At 43.8% G+C, this 25,434-nt stretch overlaps 1 protein-coding gene across 4 annotated transcripts; it reads left to right on the forward strand.

The window, feature by feature from the left end:
- Positions 1-2,471: 2,471 nt before the first annotated feature.
- FADS1 (fatty acid desaturase 1) lies at positions 2,472-24,184 on the forward strand. Of its 4 annotated transcripts, XM_010563654.1 has the most exons (15): positions 2,472-2,551; positions 4,180-4,292; positions 4,792-4,964; positions 5,504-5,695; positions 14,307-14,417; positions 14,710-14,907; positions 15,694-15,795; positions 15,966-16,094; positions 17,586-17,646; positions 17,771-17,847; positions 18,964-19,061; positions 19,412-19,508; positions 20,130-20,209; positions 20,631-20,756; positions 21,526-21,759. In XM_010563654.1, the coding sequence occupies exons 5-15, from the start codon at positions 14,355-14,357 to the stop codon at positions 21,575-21,577; spliced, it is 1,083 nt and encodes a 360-aa protein (XP_010561956.1). In that variant the 5' UTR covers positions 2,472-2,551; positions 4,180-4,292; positions 4,792-4,964; positions 5,504-5,695; positions 14,307-14,354; the 3' UTR covers positions 21,578-21,759. The 4 variants fall into 4 exon arrangements, 3 of the variants coding, with proteins under 3 accessions (XP_010561956.1, XP_010561957.1, XP_010561954.1); XM_010563655.1 differs by lacking the exon at positions 4,792-4,964; XR_774128.1 differs by lacking the exons at positions 2,472-2,551; positions 4,180-4,292; positions 4,792-4,964; positions 5,504-5,695 and adding exons at positions 11,566-11,812; positions 24,100-24,184 and having other exon boundaries at positions 21,526-21,679.
- The last annotated feature ends 1,250 nt before the right edge of the window (positions 24,185-25,434 follow it).

Consider the following 25,434-nt stretch of genomic DNA (forward strand, 5'->3'; position numbering starts at 1 on the left):
GATATTTTGGTGCTCTGCCTGAAATTAGCATTGTTTTGCTCTATTTTGTCACGCTGAGTTACCAGCTCGAAGGCTGTCAGATTTAACAGTTTCCTTTTGTCGCAGGAGACCTGTTCCTTCTGCTGACAGCAGGCTCAGCTACAGATCTCCTGCTTAGGACGACGCTTTTATGAACACATTGCACAGTGCCGTCTTTTCTTTGCTGTGGGGCACTTTGTAATAAAATAATCCCTGTCATGAGGCTATACAAGGTGTTGCGTTGCAAGAGCAAAACCAACAGAAGAGCGTTTTCGCTGCTGTCTTTCTCGTGTCTGGCTGCTCTCCAGGGCAAGGCGGTTGTGACCCACAGCTTTGCCTTTTCCATTTTGCATTAACAAGCGGAAGGCTCGTTACTCCTTTCTGTAGAAGCACTGGCTGATTCTAAGCAGACTTCACATACAAAGGTTTTAGGGTACCGCCTGCACTCCCTCAATTACAGCATTCTGTTGCATGATCAAATCCTAGAATTGGAGCAACACTGCCTTCCAGCAGCTCGGCCCCGTGCGTGTCTCACCTTTGGACAGCACTCTGTTCTGACCTGGTCTGGAAAAGCAGGCGAAGGAACCCACATGGTTAACCACCAAATGTTTTAATTCACAATGCTTATTTGCTCTCTCGCCAACTATTGTATCTTGTTGAAGGAGGGAGCTTATGCATCGGGTAAGAGGCCACCCCCTCCAGCGAAAGCGAGAAATGCCTCCAGTCCTGGTGCTGTTGTGCTTCTGTCCAGCCTCAGCCATAGTTTAGAGCAGGCACAGACAAGGGGGCTCTGTTTTTGCCTGCTGCCATTAGCCTGAAGGAGCTGACAACAGTGAATATCTAAAAAATTCTTGCTCCTCTCCCTTTCTCTCCCCGTGCTCCCTACCCGGGCTACAGGAACAGAGATCAAAGCGAAAGAACGTGCATCGCTTCTATACCAGCGAGAATGACTTTGTGCCGCCTTTGTGCCAAGGCATGCTATAGGTTTCCTCTGCTTCTGCCTGGTCTTATTGCTGCACAAGAACCTCAGCCTATTAAACAGTCTTTTCCTGGCGTGTGGGGTGACGAAAGTCAGAAATGAAAGGAATGTTTTCCCAAGACTTGTTAGTTTTATTTAGTTTGGTTCAAAATAGACCTCTGACAAGGATAATAATAAATGTCAGCAAGACTCTACATTAAGGTGGACCTGAAGCTCATTGCTTGTGATGTGGGAAAAGTTTACCATGACACTTTCTGTGCTGAGTTCTTTGAATTTCAGGATTTTAATCCCGCAGGCGTGTCTGCGTAGCATTTTGGATGCTTTAACCTTTCTAATGCTAAAGGTGTTCCCGCGGTAGCCTGCCTTTCCCTTCTAACCACACACCTGGAGGCTCCTGTTGTGGTGCTTTTACTGTGGTACCCAAGTGCCCTTATCCTCAGGGCCTTGCACGGCTGCATTTGGATGTGTTTTTCTGCCCGTTATGTCCAATTTGTCCTAAAAATTGATTACCATGGGTAAGTGAATCATCCTTTCTTACCCTATTTTTTTGCCCTTTGCCTTGTGGCTTTTAGTTTCTAACTTTAAAGCCTACTGGATAATACCATAGATAAATAATTTACATATCCAATAAATATTACTTGTATGTTACATGTGCACGGAGCATGCAATTCCTGCACTTCATCAAGGGTGCTCCAGTCAGCGCTAACATCATCTCAGGCAAGAGTAACCAGGAATGAGCTTAAGTGGGTTTTGATGAAAACTGTATTGTTACTGTTGGAAAACTGCGCTGTGCACTCCCTGCTCCGCTGGAGAGGGTGTCCAGAAGAGGACAGTTGCGTGGAAGACCCCATTGCTTCTGTTCCTGGCTGGCCACCGGGGAGATGCTTTTCATTCTCTCCTTTTTTCTCTTTCTCACCTTGTTTTGGTTGTGGGGTTTTGTTTTTGGTTTGGTTTTATTTGTTTGGGTTTTTTGGTTTGGGTTGGGTTTTTTGGTTGTTTCCCCTCCCCCCCTAAAATAGCTTTGAGGTTCACGTATGCCATAAATTGTGGATTCGGCTAAAAAAAAATGAAAAATTGCACATATAAGCCTGTCTCAGCCTTTTCTGTGCACCATCCTTTGCAAAATCACCCTATGAGCAAAATTATTCCGTGCTGGTTTATAGGAAGAAACCTTGCCAGCAAGTCATTTATCTGTTCAGCCTGGAGGGTTTGGGGCTTGGTGATATGAAATGTTGAGCAACCTCATTGACTGAGCAGTGCACTAATGACTTCTATACCAATTACTGCATCCTGAAAGGGAAGCATATGTTAGACCACCTGGTAGAAAGAGTAGACAGGAATTTAGAGTTGTACTTCAAGAACTCCAAATGCAACAAAGTGAGAAAGTATATCTAAAGAAACATAAACTCTTAGTAGCAGTGAAAGTCATGGAGCCTTGTCACGAACATACATCCCTGCCTTTTTTTTTTTTTTTCAGATCATCACTTCTCCACCTTTTGCATTCTGTAGATCTTTTTATAAGAAAGCACAATCAAGGAATGTGAACAGAAGAAGGTAGGGTAGATAACACGGCAGAATATGTTTAATTTAGGCGCAATCCTGTGACACCTCTAATTTATTTTTTCTTTGATCCTGTTGCACGATGTGTCTATTGATATTCTGCTTTTCTGCTTGTAAGTATAGTGTCATTTTGCTATGCATCATTTGAATTTTCAGGCTACAGCTTTGAAGCAAGGGCTCTAACTATGAAAGTCAGGCTCTTCTAAGCTTTATTTGTTAAGAAATACTGTAGTACTGTCCCGACACCAGACCTTGGCTCATGTCAGTCAATGTGCTGGACTGGTGGAGGAGAAAAGAGGAGAGAGCTGCTTCCAGCTCTGGGATTCCATGTGTAGAAGAAAATCCCAAGGGAAATCAGGCTGGCTGTCAAATCTATGTTGACAAGTTCTGCCTGGCAATAAATCACTGCTTTGATTTGTTACCTCAGTGAGAGATCCATGTTTAGGGAATTTAAACTTCTGTGCTATAGATATTTTTCCCAGTCATCTTTGTGGAACCCCTACGCAGTGGTTCATGGACTACACACAGTCTGCAGACCTCAGTTTGAAAATCATTGCATATAAAGAGCTATTCTTGTTTTTCAGCTGTAACTTATAGCGTATCTATTGGATTATGTGAATTACTTTAACATTTCAACTTCTGGTAGCAGTTCAGAACAAAGACCCAGCAACATCTTTTGCTCTGTTGCTTCTGCAGAGTAAAACCATCTACAACTGTAAATTGGTGAATCCCAATCATTTTCCTTTAATAGCAGCTGAAGGTTCTGTGGCTGTGCTGAGAGGGACAGTAGCTCTGCTTTGAGCCAGGAGGTTGTACTGTAGCTCTCCAGAGGTCCTTTGCAAACTGTATTACTTTATAATTCTATCTAGAAGAAGACTGCAAAGCTGAAGAACAGAGAGATGTCTAAGAAGATGGAGGGCCACTGGGCAATGTAGAGAAAAGAGTAAGAAAACATACTACAGCTGATTATTTTAGGATGCATTTCTCCAAGGTTCACTAATGATATTTTACTGTTAGAAAGTAGGGGGGATCCACAGCAAAGACAGATTTTTTTTTGAAAGGAAATTAATTTGCAAATTCATGAAATATTTTTACTTGTTTAGTGTCCTAATTGAAGGTTGTATCTTCTGTGTCCACAACTGGATTCAAAGCCATGACTTCTTTTAACTTGTAGAGATAAAGATATGTATTCTCGGTAACTCACAGTATTATCTGATAGTCATAGTCCATCAGATGACTGCTCCACAAAAGGAATGTATTAGCGTTATTGAAATTGGTGATTATTTTATATACAACAAGCTTTATCGGTCAGTCCATGGAAGTTCATACTTCAGAGCTGATGACTTTAAGCAGTGGATAATCAATGCACAGGGCTGGCTACATATGCAGACGGTGGGCTTGAATGGTATATTTGCCTGAACGAATCCTCCCTCCTGAGAAATTAACTGATAAGGAGGTGGGTACATTTGGAATCAGCTCTTGTACCTGCTAAAGAGACATAGATGTAAAGTCTGCACCCAGAACTCCTCCATCTGGATATTTCACATAGATACTTGTATAATAACGACAAGTCATCGAAAGGTGCCTATCAAAAACCCCCCAGCGCTATCACCTTCTTGCAGCACAGCCTGTAACGCTGTCAAGGCTTTATGCAGCACTTTGTCTGGGTTTTGTTTGGCTCCTCGGACACAAACCAGCCACGGCAATGCGAGAACAGACTGTCTTCTATGGCCAAGTAGGCAAAAGGCTGCATTTGTTGCATGGGGTAGCTTTAATGGCACAAAGAGCTTGTGTAAGGGACATAAAAGCTCTGAGTTTAATGGGGTAGTTAGAAGATGGGGGTGGAAAAAAGGTGAGAAACACGACAGGGAAGAAAGCATGGAAAAGGGGATATAGAGAAATGCAAAGCAAAAGAGTTTTTGTAGGGGGCGCATGTAGCAGTAGTATATCTGCTCTTCGGAGTAATGTAGAAATACATAAGCTAATTGGGTAAGTGAAGGATATCTTGCTGGGTGAGTCTGGAAGGGGGAAAAAAGCCAGGCAAATTGGTAGTTCAGGTACCTTTATGCTGTGTCATGCATTGATTTGTTAATGTAAAATAAACTGAGATCTTGAGGAAAGCATATTAAAGATGTAGTAGAAATCACAAAATTGTGTGTGTCATCTCGTCCCATTATTGAGTTTTATGTAGAAGTTGGTAAGATCAGATAAAATTCTTTTAATCTGCCTTTTAGAAAGAATTAGGGTCTCCGTCAATACCTGGAGGATGACTTTGATAGCAGCACCCAATCTGGCACCAGCATGTGGAAATGCACTGCAGCTGCGCAGTTAGTCCTCATGGAGGTGGGGAAAATCCTCTTTTTTTTCCCCCAGTTTCAAAAGCATGAGATCCATCACTGGCCACTTGGTAAGGCTGGATGGCTCCGCAGCACGTGGTGGGAAAAGGAGGCGACAGGAGAGAGCGGTGAGCAAGGGGGGCATGGGGGGGACGTGGAGCAGGGATGAGGAAGGGAAAAAGAGGATGGGCCAAAGCAGAAAGTGGGAGCTGAGGATATTGGGAGAAAAATAGCGTGAAGATCAGATTTCGCTGCATCTTTAGACTTTTAGCTACTTTTAGTTACTCCATCAAGGAAAAATACATGTAAGGAGAGAAAGGACCACAGGCTTTCCCTCCCTTTCACTAGAAGGAAAGGCTGAGGAGCTCTGACCTTGGGTTGAGATGGGTGAATAATAAATTCAAACACAGTGAGAAACAGCTAAATGACATCCTGACTGGGCTGGGGAAAGGCGTGCTGGAGCAGGGAGCCTGAGGTGAGGGATCCCAAGGTTAGGTGGGGATGCCGTTGCAGCATCGCTTTAATAACAAAAGTAAACTTCTCCGCCATCCCTTAAGGGCAGACACAAACTCTTCCTTCTTTCTGTCTCTCCCCTGAAACAAATTTCTAGTGCTTGAGAAGCAATCAGTAAATGGCTCTGAGGAGGAAACATCCCTGCCCATCACCGTATAGAACAGATGGGTGCATGAAGGGTGATGTGGTTCTGCATATCATCAAGATACATGATTCCGCACCAGAGGAACCTGATTCAAGCAGAAAGACACCCAAGATGCTGAAGTAACAAGGAGTAATTTATCCAAAGGTAAGCAATAACTACTGTGTATTTCACTGGATCCTTAGCTTGGGCTTTCAGGGTGGAGTATTCTTCCCCTGAAGAAAGGCAAAACAATAATCAGTTCTAAGAGGATATCATGGCTCTTCAAAAGAAGAAGAAACTGCACCTTTGAGCATCTCAAAACTTATGTGTACCCACAAGGAAAACTCCATTTGCCTTTTTCAAGAGAAAGGAAAGACTTTTTTCCTCACATGAATATTTAACAATGGGGTCCCAGGCTGCAATAAAATACATCGACCTCATTTCTATCTGGCAAGTAGCTTGGGAATAGTGCTTCCATTGTCAAAATGATTTAGGCATCTTAAACTATGTTGTTCTTAGGTCAGTATGAAGCCCTGAAGACAGTTGGCTTGTTGATAATACTGTTTCTGAGTGACAGCGCTCCCAGTTCGGAGTGTAAATGTCCCTTACTAATATCTGACTGCTATTGTCTCCTCACTGCCTTTTGTTCTTCTGCCAGCCACCAAGAAAGTTTTTTAAGAGCAGATATTTACACAGCACTTTGTAAAACAGGGCTGTGACCAAGGCTTTTAGGTATTAAAATATGAAATGAATAAATAATAATTAGAAAGGAGAGTGACAGTTTCGTACCAAACTTAACAGTCTCTTACCACCTTTGGAGTCCTGCTGTGTTTCCACATCAGTCCTGGCAGAACCATTTTATTGCCATCCAGGTCCTTGAGATTCCTTACTGGACAAAATGTTGTTTGTGCAAATGTATTTGTTAACTTGGATGTTTACTTCCAGTTGCACGAAGACTGGGGATGTGGGAGCTTCAGGGTGAAACATGGGTATAGAATATGCAACGTTGAAGTGCAAGGAACCCCCTCGAAAGATTTCCACTGTTGATTAACATGTTCTGAGTCTATCCGCAATTCTTTAGGATGCAAAAAGGAAAAACTAAAGTCAGGAAATTACTTGCTTATGGGGTGGAAGTACCCCTGTAGAGAGGAAATACCAGAACCAATTGATTTTTAGTCTAGGAGAGACCTGTAAAACAAAAAACAATAAATATTTTCTAAGTCAAAACCAGACAAATTAAACTTTTAAGGCTCAAAATTTTAATAGTTAAGAAGAATACGTGCTAAGAATATTAATTCATTATCTTGAAGTCAAGGCTACATGCTTTTCTGAAGCACGTTTTAATCAAATGCTGCTTACCGTGGTAAATAAATTATTTTCTGTTCCATATCATATAGAACATTAGACCATCAAAAGCCCCCTGACCTTTAAAAATCTGTGAAAAGGAAGAAACGTGAATGTCTTAGAGTCACTGTTAAATCTTCTTTATATTTCCATTGCATTTGAGTGTAACTTTAATCAGAAAAATGTCTCTTGGAAAACATAGGTTTTTATATAATTTTTTTCAGATATTCTGTATAGTATTGGTCATTTTGCTTCCTCTGCTCTGTTACATAGCTCATGATCACATACTACTAGAGTTGGCTAATTAAGTTGATATATTTAAAATGAAGACAAAATGCTATCAAAGATGTGTCTGATATTTTTTACCCTGACATACACTAGCATCTTGAGTTGGCGACACTTTTTCTAGTCATGGGACAGTGGCTGAGAGCTGACTAACTTTACCAGGCAGCCAACAAACAAACAAACAAACAGAAATTCCCATTGTACTGCCATCGCTGGCATGAATTTCACATTCTGCAGTGGATCTTGGGTTGGCCGTGTGGGATTACCAGGGTCAGGGCACAAAGTGGTCGGGATGCCAAGGAAGCAGAGTACATAATCCCACTTGTTTAGCAGAGAAAGCAGCAGGCATTGTGAGTACCCATCAGGACAAGAATAAGGAGAGAAAGGCTCTATTCTTAATGCTGCCTTGCCAGTGTAATCGCATTTGTAATAATTTTTAATGAAAAGTCCATCCTACTGATGTTCTGCTACCATCAGATTCAAATGTGAAAAACTCTAAACAACTGCTACCTTACTCCCTCAGTTACTAATCTTAATTTACATCTTCTGGAAGACAAAAAATACATTTATTTTTCTCTCAGCAACGCCATCCCTTATGTGTAGTGATTCCTGGTTGCTTTTTCTGGCGCAATGTAAACTCCTCCCAAATCACAATCTTCCTCTGGTAGTCCGCACTATAATATATTCATTCTTTCCCTCTGTCATGTACAATTTTTGCATCTAAAATTTAACAGTCAGTTGTTAGGACAGAGTACCAGAGCAAATACTCCATGCAGTTAATACGGGCTGAAGACACACTGTTTATATGCAAAACCAAGAATTTTTTTTTTTGGCATAAAGTTTTAGCAATCCAAACAAATAGTTCCAGGTACAATACTAACTCATTTAGTCCAAATTATTCAACTATTATAGCTCATTCCCAAGAATGCCACAGTTGACAAGAATAAAGGAAATATTCCTAGTATTTACCCCTTTTTCTGGCATTATGCTAATCCTTCTAATGCACATATGGATCCTAAGCTGGGCACAGGAGCAACGTTACAGTGAGCTGTCAAGATTTTCAAGCTCTTCCCTGCAAGGAGTATGACGCTAAAATTGGTGGTTTCCTCCTGCATTTGCTTCACCAGCATGGCTGTTTTAATTGCACTGGCAGTAGCCTGCATCTTGTAAACCTTCACACCACAATTCCCATGCACCCTCCTTCTTAAGCTTTTCTTAGGCTGAACAAAAGCCAAGCACCAATTCTTCTTTTAGACTTTGCTATTTTAAACTGTTTTTCAGCATTTGTTAGATTTCCTTTAAAATCTCCCATTTTGTATGGGTTCAGACCTCACCATCCATTATTCTAACTCATTTTCCCCTGCTTCAAGATGGTAAAATAAAAGCTGCCGCCCTTTCAGTCCATCTCTTCTATTTCCCAATATTACTGCTTTGGTCACCAGATGCCCAGGTACTTAGTGATCCTTCATCACCCAGGTCACTTAGGTATTTTAAAATATGTTACAGCCAAATCATGGTAGTGACATAAGGAGTTTTAATATATTTTCTCTGACTTTTGCTGATCCCCAGTCATCTAGGACGCTAAGAGTGAATTGCAGCCAGATCAGAAGACTGAATCAAAGAGCATCTCTTATGTCCCCTCGGATTTTCAGTGATCCTTGATAGCCGAGAAAGCTGGGTCACAGCTAGATCATGACAGTAAGGAGAAATGGAGATGGGAGATAAAACAAGGAGTCGGAACACTGAAAAGAAGAGATGCTTTTGGAAGAGCAAAGTGGCCAGTTCTGGTTTTATCTAGTTAATTGTCTTCCAGCAAAGCCTGACTCTCTGTTAATGCCAACAGTCGTAGCTGGATGGAGGATGCTAGTGAGTGTATAATGGCAGCTGCTTTTCCCTTGCAGTCTTTATTACAAAGATCTCATTCTTGCCTCTGTGGGACCTATTGAAATCCTGAGTACGGCAAGTGCCGGAGAACCAACCACTGTGGACAACTGGCTGGTTGTAGCAGGACACAGAAACCTTCACTGCTTGGAGCTGGGTGATTCAAGTAGCCTCCACGATGTCTTGTCTTGGGCTGAACCATCTACTGAGGGGAAAAGAAACAGAGCCACAGGTTTTATGTCAGAAGAAGCTTTGAAGGTAATTCCAAGGACTGTTGTATAATTTGTCTGGGAAAATATGTTAATGAAATGTTAACGTGCCTTATAGCTTCTGGTCCTGCTGAAATCAGAGGAGGCATATGAGGGGAACAAGACTGCAGTTTACCAAGCTCAGTGGTGCTTTTTGGCTACTGTTAAGGTCCCTTAAAACAAGTTTCCAAAGGCTTAACTTGTGTAGGAAGATAGACTTTTTTTTTTAATGTGGTGTATAGGAAAAAGAAAACTGACCAGTGCCCCTCTGTATTCATGAGGAAAAGTCACACTGAAAATATCAACTAAATTTAGGACAATTATTCTTTTGTGCAATAGATAATCAGGAAAAATAGAAATTGAAATAATTACTGCACCGTTCTGAATATAATGGTTAAATATAAAAAGACGCTAAACATTTATTAATGTCTTTTATGGTTATGTTTGTGAGATGGTCAGCAGTCAACATACAAAGCAACTTAATTTTTGCTGAGATCAGGAGAGAACCTTTTCTTTCATGGACGACAGTGCAAATGTGTAGAAGCAGGGATGCCTTACTCGATGCATTAGCTGTGGCATTGCTAAAGAGAGGGAGACGAAAGATGTCTGATGCAGTGTTCTGCAGGCATAGAATTTCAAGCTAGAAAGACGTGATGTAGCAATCAGGTGATGTTCAGAACAAGAAGGGATGCAGTCTGGTGGTTCTTTGTTTCTATGGTTACATTCAACTGGAATTGCTGTAACTAGGTCAGATTGGAAGGTGTGAATGAAAACAAAGAAATCTGGAATCGGTAATGAGAGTTCAGAGAGAAGACTGTTGCTACGAGGGAGAGCAAGCAGGGAGCTGAACGTGGAAGCAGGCATTTTAATGTACACTCGTAACGTGTATGTATGAACTCCCACACAGATGGATCTATTTCAGCGTCATTCACTCTTCTATCATTATGCACTAGTCTATTATATGAAGAATCATCTGCAGACCCTTAAACAGGCGCATTATGAGACAGACCTGCGGTGACACCTTTCCTCCCTCTGGCTGCATATCCAGGCAGCAGCACCCAAATGGAGCCAGAGGAATGGAAAAGGCTGCGGCAGCTGAAAGGGAGAGGCAGGACAGACGGCAAAGCCGGAGAGATTTGCTGGAAAAGGGAAATAAAACCAAGGGCAGGGAAGATGAGGCATTCTCAGCCCAGAAGTGAAGGAGAAACAGGTTGTGAAAGTGGTCTAAAAAGAAGCAACAGTGAACTGTGCTGCAGAGCCTATGCATCGTTCCTCTGTTGATGGCTCGGGTCCGTGGCTTTTCGGCTTTCTCCAAACCCTCTGTCTGGTTCATGACATCATTTTCCAGGCTGTGACTTCACCTGGTATGGAACATTGACCACCAAGCCTCTGTCCTGTCCAACTAGCAAGTCACCTAGGGCCAGCCGCTTGGTATTTTGATCCCTTTCCTACATTTCTTACCCGCTCAGTGCAGGATTTGGCATTTGCTTATGTTAAACTACTTGATGTTCTTGTCAGCCGGCCCATCTTTCTCGCCCTCCACCATATCAACTGTGTGTGTGTGTGTGTGTGTCCCAGTTTGATACAATCAGACAATCTCTATAAAGGTGCGTTTCTCCCATTTCCCCTCCTGGAAGTGAAGGCATTTAAACAGCCCTGGCACCAGCACCGACCCCTTTAGGAATGCGTCTTGTAACCGGCTACTTTTTGACCACGCCACGACGAGGAGGTCGATAGATCCGGTCAAAAGAATTTCGCCCCGTGCCTACGGCTGCACCAACGCTCTGCTACAGCCCAGAATTTATTCCAGCCTGGGCAGCTGAAGATGCCAGGCACCCTCTTTTTGCCGTGGCCCGAAGTTTCCTCCTTTTCCCCGATTTCCATCACCAAATCCCGCAGCGACGCTGGCCGCATCTCCGGGCGCTGCATCTCCCCGCCCGGCCACCGTGCGTTCCCCCAGAGGGGCGGGCGCAAGGCGAGCGGGACCCAATGGGCTTGGGGGGACTCGAGGGGAGGCGGGGCTTGAGGGCTCGGGGAGCCAACGGGAGGCGGGCCAGCGGTCCCGTTTACAAGAGGTTGGGAGGGAGCGAGGAGGGGGGACTCGGTGCTGGCGGGGAGGGTTCGGCCGGCGCCGAGCCCAACCGAGGGGAGCCGAATCGAACCGAGGGGAGCCGAATCGAACCGAGGGGAGCCGAGCGCAACCGAGGGGAGCCGAGCCGAGCCGAGTCCAACGGAACCGAACCGTAAGCCAGCCGAGCCGAGCGCAACCGAACGGAGCCGAGCGCAACCGAACGGAGCCGAGCGCAACCGAACGGAGCCGAACGGAACCATGGAGGACCCGGAGCCCGGCCGGGGGCTTCGTTTCTTTACCTGGGAGGAGATCGGGCAGCGGAACGGGGGGGGTCCGCCGCCTCAGGAGCGGTGGTTGGTGATCGAGAGGAAGGTGTACGACATCAGTCACTTCTACCGGAGGCACCCGGGAGGGGCCCGGGTCATCAGCCACTACGCCGGGCAGGACGCCACGGTGAGGGGCGGCGGCGGGCGCGGGGGTCCGTCCCCGGCTCTTGCTGGGCATCCACGGGAGGGCTGGAAGAGGGCTGCTCGGGGCGTGGGCAATATGACAAAAATAATAACGAATGCTACCAGAAATGGGTGTCCGCAACGGGGCATAAATCGGGGGGGGGGACCCCAGTCGTTTTTGCATAAATGTGGTAAATAAGACCACCCGGGGTTTGATCCACGTCTAGCCACAGGCCAGATCTGAAGAGAAACACCCGAGGTATTCTCAGGGATACCGGGGTGTGCGGGGCTAGACTTTTTTTTTTTTTTTTTTGCAAGTACACGAATGCCTTCAGCCTCCTTTAACTTTAAAAACCCAGGGCGGTGTTTTCAGGAGATGGCCCTGGTGTAAAATAGTGCTGAAAGTCGTATTTCAGTCCTTTTAAAAAAAAAAAAAAAACCACCCGTGTCTGAGCGCCAGTGACCATCGCAAAGCGGAGTCAACGTTGTTCAAATTGGCAGTGCGGGGCGTGGGGTAATTTTGTCAGTGTTATTGCCTTCCTTCGCCTGGTCATGTCTTTCACGAAAGAAAATGCGTTTCCTCCAAAAGGAAGTATTTAGACCTAACGGCAGGTGTGGGATGTTGAAGCTACCCTCAGGAGTGTTTTTGATGGACCATGTTTCAGCCCAGTTTTGTCCCTGAGCAGAAAGGATGAACCTTGAGATCTAGTGCTTTCCTTCACTTGATCATATGCATATTATCTTCAGCTTTAAATTATACGTGAATTTGCACATACTTCATGAGGTCAGGAGGCGCACATGCATGTGCGAAGACCTGTTGCTGTTGCGTGATCAGAAATGGGTCGGTCAGAGCGGGCAGCACATAGAGCTGAACACGGTTAGATGGTCAGATTGCAGCCAGCTGCATTCTTTAGGCGTTGTCTGTGTCACTGCTGGGTGCAATTGAACTGCTGACCGCTCAGGAACCCGAGCCAAGTAAATTCCAATTTTTTTTAATAGTTTTGTCCTGGAAATGAAAAGAATCAGGCTCCTCAAAAACAGGAAAAAAAAAGAGGGAAAGGTCAGGAAAGAACACTTTTAGTTTGCTGAATGCCACTGGAGTGTTCTGCTTTCCTGAAGTTGGAATCAGCAGTCCTTTAACCTCCCATTAGGATTGCACTGCCAGGTTTTACAGCCTCCGTGGAAAGGATTGGTCTAAACGTGTGGCACCATCCTACTCTAATCTGCCCAGATACTCCTCCCCATTTTTTTTCCTCTTCCAATGAGAAAATGCAAATGTACATTCTCCTCTTCTCTTTCCCTCCTTTATTCACATAAGCCTGAACAGAGAGTACTCCATCAGGGATGCTCCATCTGTAGTACAACAGGGCTGACCCAGAGCTGGCAACATTAGCTGGTTTTTTAACCCCTTTCTTGACTAGACATCTTTTAAAAGGACAATTTATTTTGAAAGCATACAATGATCTAGTAATTATAGTGCTGAACAGTTCATGGTGCAGGAAGCTTCCAAACTGACGTGCAGTGGGCAAATATTGTCTCAGAAATGAAAAAAGAGCCTTAGGCTGAGGGAGATTGGAAAATATATGCTGATGTGGACATGGAGGGAGAAGTATGCAAAAGGAGATAAATGGGAGAAGTAGATGTCAAAACTGCTGTGTGTGCTCAGGGGATTTGTAATCTAAATATAGTGGTAGAATCTATAGTGGTAAGAATTGCTAGTGATTTTTTCACCTTGCTGCCTGGTTACCATGGAGATAGACATTACATTTAAATGAGAAAAGTAACTGATTTCCCTAACAGGGATCTTTTGAATGGTAAGGATGAAAAAAGGCTTTTTTCGTGGGACTATTCAGAAACATGGAGGGGAACCACATGGGGAACAGGAGGCCGGTAGCAAGAAGACAAAACTATTGTAGGAAGATGTGGCAGGGTGGGCATCGGGGATTGCCAAGGAAGCACGTTTGGAACAACGTGGGGCTTTTGAGAGATTGGTGTGGGTCACCAGAAGCTGCCATCACCTGTCTGTGTCCTGCTTGTCCCATTATTTTTCCCAGTTCAGCTAGCTGATTCAGTTTTTGTGCTAATATCTTGCCCTCCTTCCCAGTCAGACTTTCATTTCAGGATATGGGGCCTGAGGAAAAATAAGATGGAAGGTAAAGACAAAATAGAGACAGAGGAATATGTGGTTGAGATGATATATCTTGAGGTTCAACGGGGTATGAAATTTTCAGATTCAGAAGTAAGAGGGGAGTGAGCCCATATTTCTTGGTGACCTGCACTTAACAGCATCCAGATAGGAAACAATACAGACAATTCAGCTTCAAATGATCATTTGCGGTGTGAAGAAAGCAGTAAGATTTGTGGCAGTAAGATCCGGTTCAGCCAGTTCCAGTAGTAGGGTTGCTTTCTGCTGAGTCCAGGATATTATGAAATACATTTGTTTTGCTGCCACCTGAACAATTGTTTTTCTTCATCCTGTTCCTATATCTGTATTTCAGGATCCTTTCATAGCATTTCATCTTGACAAGACACTAGTAAGAAAGTACATGCGCCCACTCTTGATTGGGGAACTGGCACCAGATCAACCCAGCTTTGAGCCCAGCAAGAATGTAAGTATCTTAAAAACTTTGTATTCGGGTTAAAATTGTGCTCTTCAGCTCCTCTTACTGGCAGCCAGAATTCCCTGTACATAAAATGATAGTATCTCCTGGAATCTCTGTGTTGGTCTGAAGCTTCCCCTTGACTTCATGTCATTATTAGTAGTCTTAGGGAAGGTTTGCCTCCAGGTGACCCTCAGCTTCTCCCCATTGCCACAGTAGCTCCTTGAGAGGGGAAACTGAGCTCGCCTTCGGGTTCCTGAGGCATTTTCAGACCAGCAGATACTCTTGGGTCTCCCCACAGAAAAAGCTGGTAGAAGATTTCCGTGAACTCCGTGCAACCGTTGAGAAGATGGGGCTTCTCAACCCCAACCGCACCTTTTTCATCCTGTATCTCTGTCACATCTTGGTGTTGGATGTTGCAGCCTGGCTCACCATCTGGTATTTTGGAGCATCCACAGTGCCTTTCCTCTTCTCTGCAGTGCTTCTAGGCACTGTCCAGGTAAGCAGCTAGGTGAAAAGAAGCCCCAGAAACACCAAAGCCAACCCTTTGAGACTTAGGCGCTCATCGCCATAAGCACAGGAGAAATCTTGTCTTTGTGGACTGCCCAAATTCCTGCTTCTCCCTGGGTCCCACCGAAGGGGCAAAATTACAGTGCCACAACATGCTGCTTCGGTAGAGCAGGCTTTGCCCTGCTTTTTCCTTCCTGTAGTTCCTCAAAGCCCTCCTTATTCCCAGCCTTCTTCATACAATGAAAGCCATGCTACCCTTCTGAGGTCCCTTGTGCCAGAACGCCAAGGCACTGTGCAGGGGCCAAGCCACCGTGTTCCCATGGGAACTTGCAGCGAGTTAGAGGAGAGGGCAGAGCAGCTTTCAAAGCCCCAGCTATTTCTCCTGTGGCCAGCTGATCCCCTTGGAATTACAAGTACTCAGAGGAGGCAGCAGCAAGCTGCTCCTTAAAGGAGACTTTGTTGCTGATTTCAGTGCAGTTTTGTAAGAGAATAAATGCTGTTTCTGAGCTCCATGACTTCCCCTCCCCTCCGATTTTTTCCTTCCTCATGAAAACAACTACCTGGGACTAAAAGTCATTAGGCAAAGTCTGGACTGCAGTAGTATATAGTAAAACAGAAGTGTTTGGACTGGGTTTTAGTAATAGAAATGCTCTTGCTATCCAGGGTTATGTTGTGAGGAGCGTGGGAGTGGGAGAAAAGAAAGCCCTTTTCCGATGCAGAGCCTCTTGACTCTTCTTTTTCCCCAGCAGCACTGTTTGTTTTTTTTTAATTCCAGACCCAGGCTGGCTGGCTCCAGCATGATTTTGGACACCTTTCAGTCTTTAGCAAGTCCAGGTGGAACCACTGGGTGCACAAGTTTGTGATCGGCCATCTGAAGGTGGGCATTCAGTGCTGAGAGGGACTGCTAGAGCCTTGCCTGGGAAGCTCTGCAGTCAAAACCAATCTCAGTATAAGAAGAAAGCAAATGCAAGGAACTGCTGGGGAAGGAGGACGAAGGGCAGAAGGTACAACTTCTTTACAGCACTCTCTTCTCATCCCTTCCTGCAGGGAGCACCAGCTAGCTGGTGGAATCACCTCCACTTCCAACACCACGCTAAACCCAACTGCTTCCAAAAGGACCCTGACATTAAGATGCACCCCTCATTTTTTGCTTTGGGAAGAATACTCTCTGTAGAGGTGAGACCTGATGATGGCTGGGAGGTTACAGCATTAGGATTCAAATTTGGAAAGCTTCAGGGAGCTTGGAGACTAGTGACCAGTTGGCTTGGTCAATGAGCTGTCTCAGTATTTTGGAAATTTGGAGAAGGTGCAGCTTGGCATTAATAGCCTTTGAAAAACAAGAAGAAAAAAGATCCTGATGCATCACTAGCTTCCATATACTTAATGTTGCAAATGGGGTTTTTTTATGGTTTTTGCCCTAATACAATTTTGCCGTGGGTTGAAATTTTCCAAATTTACTCTGAAGGTTTTAAAACAAACACCCAAACTGCTTCTGTAAAATGAGAAGTACACCCAGAAAATTATTTGAGTTGACCTGCTATTTTATATAGTGCTATTTTTGCCTTCCACTTGTCCCTAATATTCCTTGGTAATACTTCAGTATTTCTGAGATTTTTATAGTCTTAAAATTTCAACAGAAGTTATTTTTGCTGTATTTTAAAATAAGAATGAAATATTTGTCACAATTACAAGTTCGTATTTCTCTGATGAGAGACTTGCAGTTGTATGAAGATAAGATTGCAAGTTGTTCTCTTTACCAAGATCAGCTTGGACTAATTGTAGCGTTTTGGGAAATGAAGTAGTGGATGACAAGCAAGGACTATCTGTAACGTTTACAATTACTGATGAAAGAAGATAGTTCAGTGGTCTCAGTCTGACAGTGGGTGTCAGACTGGGTCCCATCTGGAGTCCAACTCTATTCTGGTACAACTCTGAAGTTAATTGAATGGCTTTAGCATTTGCTGGTCCTTAAAAAAAATAGTTACATAAATTCATAGTGTCACCTGGCTTAAACGTTCCAATTTGCATTGAAATTAAGGGAGGGCTGCTGTTTGGAATTAGTTTGGACATATACAGGGTTATAATGGAGTTCCTCAAGGAAGTCAGTGACATGTTCTGTTATGTTTATACAGTGAAAAATTAGCAGGCTCAGAGGGAGGATAACCTATTCAGTCCTGTTCTTGTGCACACAGTTTAATGTCTAGATGCTCATTTTTCTGCTTTGGAGACTAATTGCAAGTAGGTGACAGTTCTACGTGCTGTGATCTTTATTGATAGTATCATAGGTTTTTCTTTTTTTCTGAAGCTGTATATTGGCAGCAAACTGTTCTCAGTGCCTCATGTGGTTTTCGGTTTAAGTGTTGTTAGGCAACTGTGCCCTCTGTAGGCAAAGAGCTTCCAGAGCACGTCACTGTCTGTGGTGCAGGGGACTACCCAGCCTCTTCTGCATCCAAGGCAGGGATGAAGACTTCCCATAGCAGTCACAGACTGAAGTTCCAGGGGATGATGAAGCCAATGGTATGTGGATGCTGGCATGGTTTGATAGGGCATCTCTTTCAAAGGTTAGGAGGTATCTAAGTATGCATTTCTTCGGAAGCATATGTAGGACTGTATGTACAGATGTCTTTAGCTGTCTTCACAGCCTGAGTAATTTGCTTATTTTAACAGCTTGGTGTACAAAAGAAGAAATTCATGCCTTATAACCACCAGCACAAGTACTTCTTCTTCAGTGAGTAACCCTACCCTTTTGCAGTTCTATGGACAGCATTCACTCAATGCCTTCTTTTTCCAGTCCATCTCCCTGGGATAAAAGGGCACAGTTAATGTCTCTGCAATCTGTTTCCCCACTCTAGTTGGTCCTCCAGCTCTCGTGCCTCTTTACTTCCAGTGGTACATATTCTACTTTGTGGTACAGCGGAAACAGTGGGTGGTAAGTCGGCTCCGCATTGCCAATGGTGACTTCTCCTTGTTTTACAGATATGTTTCTGTGAAGAAATTACTGGGAGGAACTCTGAGCCATGTATCTCTGTGGCAAGGGGTGTGGGTATACGAACTGAGCAATAATGTTTGCTGGGGGAGAGAGGGTGCCTTCCACAGACCCCTTCTCCTCTGTGAAAGATCCATTCACAGCTGGGTAACAAAAGATGTTCTCTGATGTTCTGGCTCGGTCCGGGGTGTGTGAGTGTCTGGAAGCATTCCTTCTTCTGCGGAGTCGATGTTCATACAGAACTTGTCCTTCAGGTAGCATGAGAGTCTAGTTTAAGGTAGAAGCGGTCATTCTGACCACTCTTTTTTGTTTTCCTAAACCAATACAATAAAAACTGACAGGCACAGAAAAAGGGGAAAAGTAGCAGAAATCAGGAAGGGTCAGAGGAGTATTCAGTGTGCCTCCATTTTGCAAAATGATATATAAAAATCAAGTAGCTTTCAGGTAGCCTAAAACTGAATCCTCACGGTTCGGTGTGAAGTGGAGTAAGGAATGTGTAGTAGACTTTCAGAGTTGCTAGGAAGGTAGTTCATTAGGGGAAGATCTAGGACCTTGAGAAATAACATGGCGTTTAGAGACTTTAGAAAAAATATAGAAAAAAGATGGCTCTTCTCTGAGATGTAGTGGTTAGAGTCAAGGCGTCTTGGCTGGTTTATTCTTGTCTGGGGGATGGGACAGTCAGGAGAAAATGAACATGAGGGAAATCAGAGTTTGCAAGAAACGTGAAGAGGACAAAAAAGGATGACGTGGAGGTAAACCAGAGCTCTTTATTCTTTTAATTGGCTTTTCTCACTTATTTCTTCCTCTTTAGATCCAGAGGAAAGCGTGATGCTTTAGAGCGTGTCCTCTCTAGTGCTTGCCCTGTGCCGGGCTCCAGAGCACAGGAATGGCTGGGGACTGGCTGTGTGTCAGATTGCTTTGTGATGGGGCTGGAGAGGAAAAATCTATCAGAAGATATTGTGGGAGGTTTTAAAGGGAGTACTACATAGAGTGGATGGTAAATTCAGAAGCCAGTAATTTTTCCTGTTAATGAAGTTTTATCTGTTCCCTATACTACAGGACCTGGCCTGGATGATGACCTTCTACATCCGATTCTTTCTCACCTACTTGCCCTTACTGGGGGTGAAGGGTATCCTGGGGCTTCATCTGTTAGTCAGGTATCATTCAACTTATAATTCCTGCATTTTCTTTATGCAGTTCCTTTGTGTCAGCTTTTCTTCAGCCTCCCGGTTATCTTTCTTATCAGCTCCCTATTATTCTGTCTCTTTATGACTTTCAGCCAGACAGAGGTTATTGTCGGTCAGGCATGTGTCTTCAGAAGGTAGAAAGTGTCTGTGTAGAAGGTAGAAGGTGTGTGTAGGTCTGGTCTGCTGACCAGATGTTTGGGGTTCCTGGTGTTCGTTTTATCAAGCAACGACTAGCTTGTATGCGTACGAGTGTTTTGTACTGACTTGTTATGGCATAGGTGTGAGACCAGTAATGGTTTTGTGTGTGTTTGTATGCACAGGTTTATAGAAAGTAACTGGTTTGTCTGGGTTACACAAATGAATCACATCCCGATGCACATTGATTATGATAAGAATATGGACTGGTTCTCTACCCAGGTAAGACCTTCTTTCCAGAGACCTGTGACTTTGAGGTGAGAAGTTACAGTTCTGGGTACGTAATGCCCAAGAGAGCTGATCGCAGAAGTGATGGGAAAACATAAGCAGCTTGTCCTCACTGTGTGAAGCGAGTGATTAGTGCGAAGAAATAAGGTGCAGAAGTGGCATGAAGGCTTCAAATGCTGAGCACAGATGCCTCAATGAAAATAATTAGAGATGCAGAGCATCTGCATCTAATAATGAGAGCATTGTAAATGCTCTTCAGGTAGAGAGCTTTCTGTGCATGAAGGATGCACATCTCTCTTGTGTGCTCTGTCTTATTTTAGTTCTGAAGCCATTACACAGCTTTTTAAGTGAGGGAGGTGAAAGTCATAGTTGTTATGGCTTATCTCACTGGGGAAGTCAAGTCTGTTTTCCTAAATTATGCCCCTAAGATTCGTATATCTCAGCATGGCCATCTTGTGTTGATTGGAGATAGCTCTTGGAGCTGCTGTATTCAGCCAGAAGGCATGAGATGATAAGGAACTTGTACCTGCTTACTGTTGTGTTTGGCACATGTAAGAGAAGAGGCGTTCCTAAAGCAAAACTGAAATGTTACTGGTTTTTGCTTTTTTTATTCAGCTCCAGGCAACCTGTAATGTTCATCAGTCCTTATTCAATGACTGGTTTAGTGGACATCTGAACTTCCAGATCGAGCACCAGTGAGTTGAATCATGGGTTGGGGATGTGAGGGAATTTCAAGGAGTATGCTAGTTACACTAGGTCTGAAGAGCCTACAAGGTCCCTGTCTCTCTATCAGCTAATACAAGAACAAAAGATAATGTGGGTAAATTTTGTGTTCTTTACATGGGGATGGAATGGGAACTCCAAGAAACTTTTTGGAGCACTGGGGAGCACCAACACCACTTCAGGTATGAGTAGCATGGCATAGGAATGAGAATTGCCAGCCTCCTGGTGTTACAGGTACTGACTAAAGTGACACAAGAGGGACCGCTACAGAGCTCTAAAGGGTATGGGCACAAGGGGAGGTTGAGGCACTCCCAAGCTTAGGCACAGAAGAGGGGCAGAAATTCTGTGGGGTCATGATGGATGCCATTGAATCACCATATTCTTTTCCCACAGCCTTTTTCCGACAATGCCTCGACACAACTACTGGAAGGTGGCCCCTTTGGTGAAGTCCCTGTGTGCCAAACATGGTATTGAGTACCAGTGCAAGCCATTGCTCACCGCCTTTGCGGACATAGTACAGTATGTATCAACCTACTGCATTCCCTAAGTGAAAGGTTTTTCAGTATTACGGAGTGAACAGGCGAGGGATGTGGGAAGGCGAGGGGCAGCCAACGTGGATCACAGAAGCTCTGTGAATAGCTGTAGATAGTGTAGAAGACTATGAAGGGGATTGGAAAACTTCAGCTGTGGCGCTGGTTTCAGTAGCAGCAGATGGAAGGTGTCAGTAGGAACAACCTAATGGAGAGCTCCTTTTCTTCAGCTCTGAAGAGACAGAGGTCAGTAGGATGCCAGGTCTGGCACCTCTGTCTCCAAGTATGCTCCAGGGAAAGAGGTGTTCTCATAAAGATGAATTTGAACTGTCATTCATTCTTTCTTTTTTCTTCCTTTTCTCCCCTCCTTGCCGCCCAGATATTTCTTATTGCATTGAAAAGTTGTGTGGCTGTCTTCTGCCATGCTTGCTCCTTTTGTTTTCATTCTAATTAAGTTGTTTCCTTTAACATTCCAATCTTTCTTTGACGTAGCCACAGTGGTTTGGTGGTTCTTCATCTTTCCAAGGAGCTGTAGTCTACATTGCCTTGCCTCTGAAGATCTCTGAGCAACCTGATCTAGTTGAAGATGTCCCTGCTCATTGCGGGAGGGTTGTACTAGATGACCTTTAAAGGTCCAACCCAAACCATTCTGTGATCTCCTTTGCTTATCTATAGACAGGAATTCTCACCATGGTCTGTTCCCTGGACGCTGTATTTCATTACCTTGTTTCTAAGGAAATGTGGTTCTCTCTTGGCAGCTCCTTGAAAGATTCAGGGGAGCTCTGGCTGGATGCCTATCTACATAAATAAGCAACAGTGGATCCTTACAGAGGAATTCCCCACCTTTGTTGCCTCCTGTGGTGGTCACCATGAAGATACTGCACAGAGGAGAGAGAGCTGGCTAAGCCAGAGGTGGGGAGGTGGCTCAGCTTTATTCCATTGATGAATGTGATTAATATGATTGTTTAAAAGATGTGTTCTTAATTCTTCTTGTGCTTCTTTCATTCCTCTTTGGTGCTGAGTTAATGTGGAAAAGCTGAATGGAGGAGGTTATGTTCCACCAAGCTGGAGGCAGCTTTGGGACTGGGAAAACGTTCTTTTCTGTCTGCTGATACTTCATTTGCTGAGTATATAGGAGGGAAGTCTCTTGTCTAACATAGGCTTTTGTGAGGTGGCTCTCATTATGAATGTAGCAAGAAAGTTGAGACAGTATGAACTCAAAAGAACACAGGAGTTATTAAAATGTGGAAGCAATAAGGAATTGCATAGGTACAGTATTTTCAAATACCTATGTGTAATTAACAATGTCAATAGAAGTGCCCAAACCAGGGGGCAGCGGGGAATGTCTGAGAGCCCAAACCAACTTGTATGTATGTGGGTGAGGTGGAGAAGGTGCAGGCAGCAGTTCTGTAGGAATAAGCATGAGGAAAAAGATCTAATTAGAGCCCTAACTGAGGTAGAGAAACAGGAAAGCGGAGGTTATTCCGCAGGCACATAGATGTGAGAGCTCGGCATGCCATATTCTGTGGGAATGCTGCCCTCCACATCTCTTCTGTGGTGAAAGCCTCTGGGTGATTTGCCGATTGGTAACCTCCCATGGAGTCTCTAAAAGTGGTTTCCACAGTGCCATACTTCTGAGGGTTACTGAACCTGTTACTGAAAGTCAGAAGGGACAGAAATACGGCATGTCCATACTTGGGATCCCTACAAAGGTGACTAAGGAAGCAAAAGGGTAATCGGTCTGTGGTCACCTGAAGCTTCACTCTTTTTGAGTGATTTGTTAAGCGGAGAAAACTCGTGACTTCTGACCCATGGAGCTGGAGGTGTTCCTGTCTGAGCTGCAGCCAAATTTAATGAGGGTGTAAAAGTGTTAGGGGTTGGGGTACTGTTTAAATGCATTTAACTTTTCAATTGGCAGAAGTCAGCGGGCTGCATACCTGTAGGCATATGTCAACCAATACATTGCTGGTCTTTCTATGGTAGATGATGTGCCTTCAAAACACACCCCAAGAGGGCATGTACTGTGTGATTTATTGGAATATTAATTAGCCTTACTGCATTTCCTGGTGTCTTTTCATTTACTACACCAGTGTTACAGATGCCAAACTAGGATATAGCACCTGGCATAGCACTAATGAAGATGGCTCCATCACCCTGTTACCTCAGTGACAGGTGGCTTAGTCTCCAGAGGAATGGGTTGATTTTGAGGAAGATATGGTGCTTTTTCTGTTTAATATTCAAAAGGTGGATGGCTTGTGATGGAATGGAAGAAATGCATCTGCCCAGGCCAACAGTGTTGTTAAGCACAGAATAAAATTGTAATAGAAATAATAAATAATAAAATAGTCATTGAATCATTGATACTTGTTGATAAAGACCATAAAGGAAATGGGCCTTAGTTACTCTTTCACCTTGATTTCTCCTGCTCCTTTTCTTTCCCTCTTATTATTTAGAACTGTTGGTGCAGGAAAGTCTAATAATAAAATTCCTTATCTTACCAACTATTGCTGTCACCAGAGTAAAATATGTCTGCACAAGAGTCTGCACTTTCTAAAATGTGGAACAAATGCTTGTCCGCAGAGAACCATCATAAACCTCAGCATTTGTATTTTGGAGGAAGGGAATCAGTCTGTCCTTTTTCACTTGTGTGAAGTATGCAGTATAAACAATTAAACCAAAATGAATCCTACCAAAACAAAACCACACACCAGTTCTTCCTCCAGAATGAGGAAGAAAGGAAAAAATTAACTACCCCTGACTTCTGGAAGTTGCATTACTTTATATGTAGCAAGGTACACATGTTTTATGAAATCAAGAGCTGCTCTGTAAGGACTTAGATTCAACAGGCTGTCAGCTCTCAGACGAAACTTCATTGGCACTGCCAAAAGTTCCCTCTGACCTTGGAGTGTTGACCCTCAGCCACAAAGGGACAGAAGTGTTGTTAGGCTAGTCAGGAGAGCTGTTTAATCTCAGCTCCGTAATGGAATCCCCCGGGTTAGGCTCTTCATACGTACAGAGAAAGCTGGACAAGTGGGGAGCTGCCTAAGCTAGACAAGATAAAACACTGAAGGCAAGGAAGTCTTCAAAAATCCTCTAGAGGCATTCCATCTCCCTAACTCAAGCTTCACAACTTGGAATTTTGTCCACCAGATGTAACTGGGCAGACTGTCCTGGTAGCAAGAATGCTTCCATCTCATGTTCTGGCCATAATTGCCAGGTTCGAGAATAAAGTTCATTCCTGCTCTCTTTCTGTGGCCCAGTGAGCCTTTAATTCACACGTGCAAGTAGAATGGTTTCAACAGGCAAGGAAGGTACTTTTCCTTTTTTGTCAGGACAAATTTTCAATTGTCTCTGACAAAAGAGGGAACTGAGCCTAAGCTGCTCTGGTTGCTGGATGCTAGTGCTCTAATCACGGAGATACTTCATAAAAGTGCGAGTACCTGCAACGTGTTTTGAAGGAAGACAGCTAGACTTCAGCTCAGTGCATGAAGCTTTGAAATGGATTGTGACAAGCGAGGTAAGTAGAAGAAACGCTGCTTGTGGGTCAAGTGGGCCGTTAAGTGTTCAGCAATGTTGAAGTGCTTGGTGTTTCCCAGCAAGTGGCTTTTTTCTCAATGCCGAGAGTCAGAACATTAATTATCTGGATGTTTAATTTTGAAAATTTGAAAATTCAAATAAATTTAAGCTACCCCCAGGGCTAGGATGATCTAGGCGTTAACAGTTTTGAAGAGAATAATGTGTCTAAGTTCCACCTTAGCGCCTAAGGCCTTGGAGACGCTTGTTGTGTTTGCCACAGTAAGGAGGAACCAATTGCCTGACTAACCAGGAAAAATAACACGATGAACTGATTCACAGTCCTAAAGGGTAAGACCGAAAGGGGACCTGAATCAACATAAGCAGATCTGCATATGTTGAGTTTGCTAGAAGTTCTCCAGGTGTACGACAGCTCAGGAGGAGAAATAAGCTGTATCACAACTTCTTCTGTTTCTGAGATTACTCTGGGCTGTTCAGAGTCCACAGTGACATTACTCTGAGGTACCTAATATTGAAATTCTACAATTTTCAAATGCAAAGCCAAAACGCCTTTCAGGTTCCCCGAACATGCATTGGGATACACCTTTTTGGAACACCACCAGCAGCCCCAGATTTGTCATGTAGTGGAAGTCCTTTGGCTTAAAACATGGAACCTGAACAGTTCAGCTTTAAAACACAGAACCTGAACATTGTGAAATAGCCACAGCATGGCAGTCAGGCATCAGAAATTAAGTAGGACATCCATACTCGCTGTGTTTAAAGGCTCCGGTCTTGCTATTATCCTACTTTTCTGTTTACTTAAAGGAAGTAAATATGAAATTAATGCACAGCTCAAAGCAACTTTTGGCTGATGTGAGAATGGAACTCCTAAAACTCACTAACCAACCATTATATCCCCATCTCACCCTCTGTAATAGGTAAGACTATATTAAAATAACCTTTGCCCGTAAGCAGGAGTAGCTTCTGGGGCCTTTTGCTTTTGGGTCTTTATTTTAGTTCATTCTAAACACTAGGAAATGAAAGGTATGCTAAATATCTAGTACAGATTTAATAAACATAAAAATGCATTCTCTCTGAAGATCCCTCCAGTGGATCTGTTCATGAGGTAGGGGAAAGTACTTAATCTTATGCTG

Source organism: Haliaeetus leucocephalus, unplaced genomic scaffold (genome assembly GCF_000737465.1).
Source record: "Haliaeetus leucocephalus isolate CR32 unplaced genomic scaffold, Haliaeetus_leucocephalus-4.0 Scaffold173, whole genome shotgun sequence".
Taxonomy (NCBI): domain Eukaryota; kingdom Metazoa; phylum Chordata; class Aves; order Accipitriformes; family Accipitridae; genus Haliaeetus; species Haliaeetus leucocephalus.

What these genes read in the sequence shown, in the direction of transcription:
- FADS1 (XM_010563652.1), top strand. Translation starts at nt 11,618, where the DNA reads ATGGAGGACCCGGAGCCCGGCCGGGGGCTTCGTTTCTTTACCTGGGAG. An exon ending in TTGTGATCGGCCATCTGAAG is followed by an intron (nt 15,796 to 15,965) that starts GTGGGCATTCAG and finishes CCCTTCCTGCAG; the next exon opens with GGAGCACCAGCTAGCTGGTG. An exon ending in AACTTCCAGATCGAGCACCA is followed by an intron (nt 20,210 to 20,630) that starts GTGAGTTGAATC and finishes CTTTTCCCACAG; the next exon opens with CCTTTTTCCGACAATGCCTC.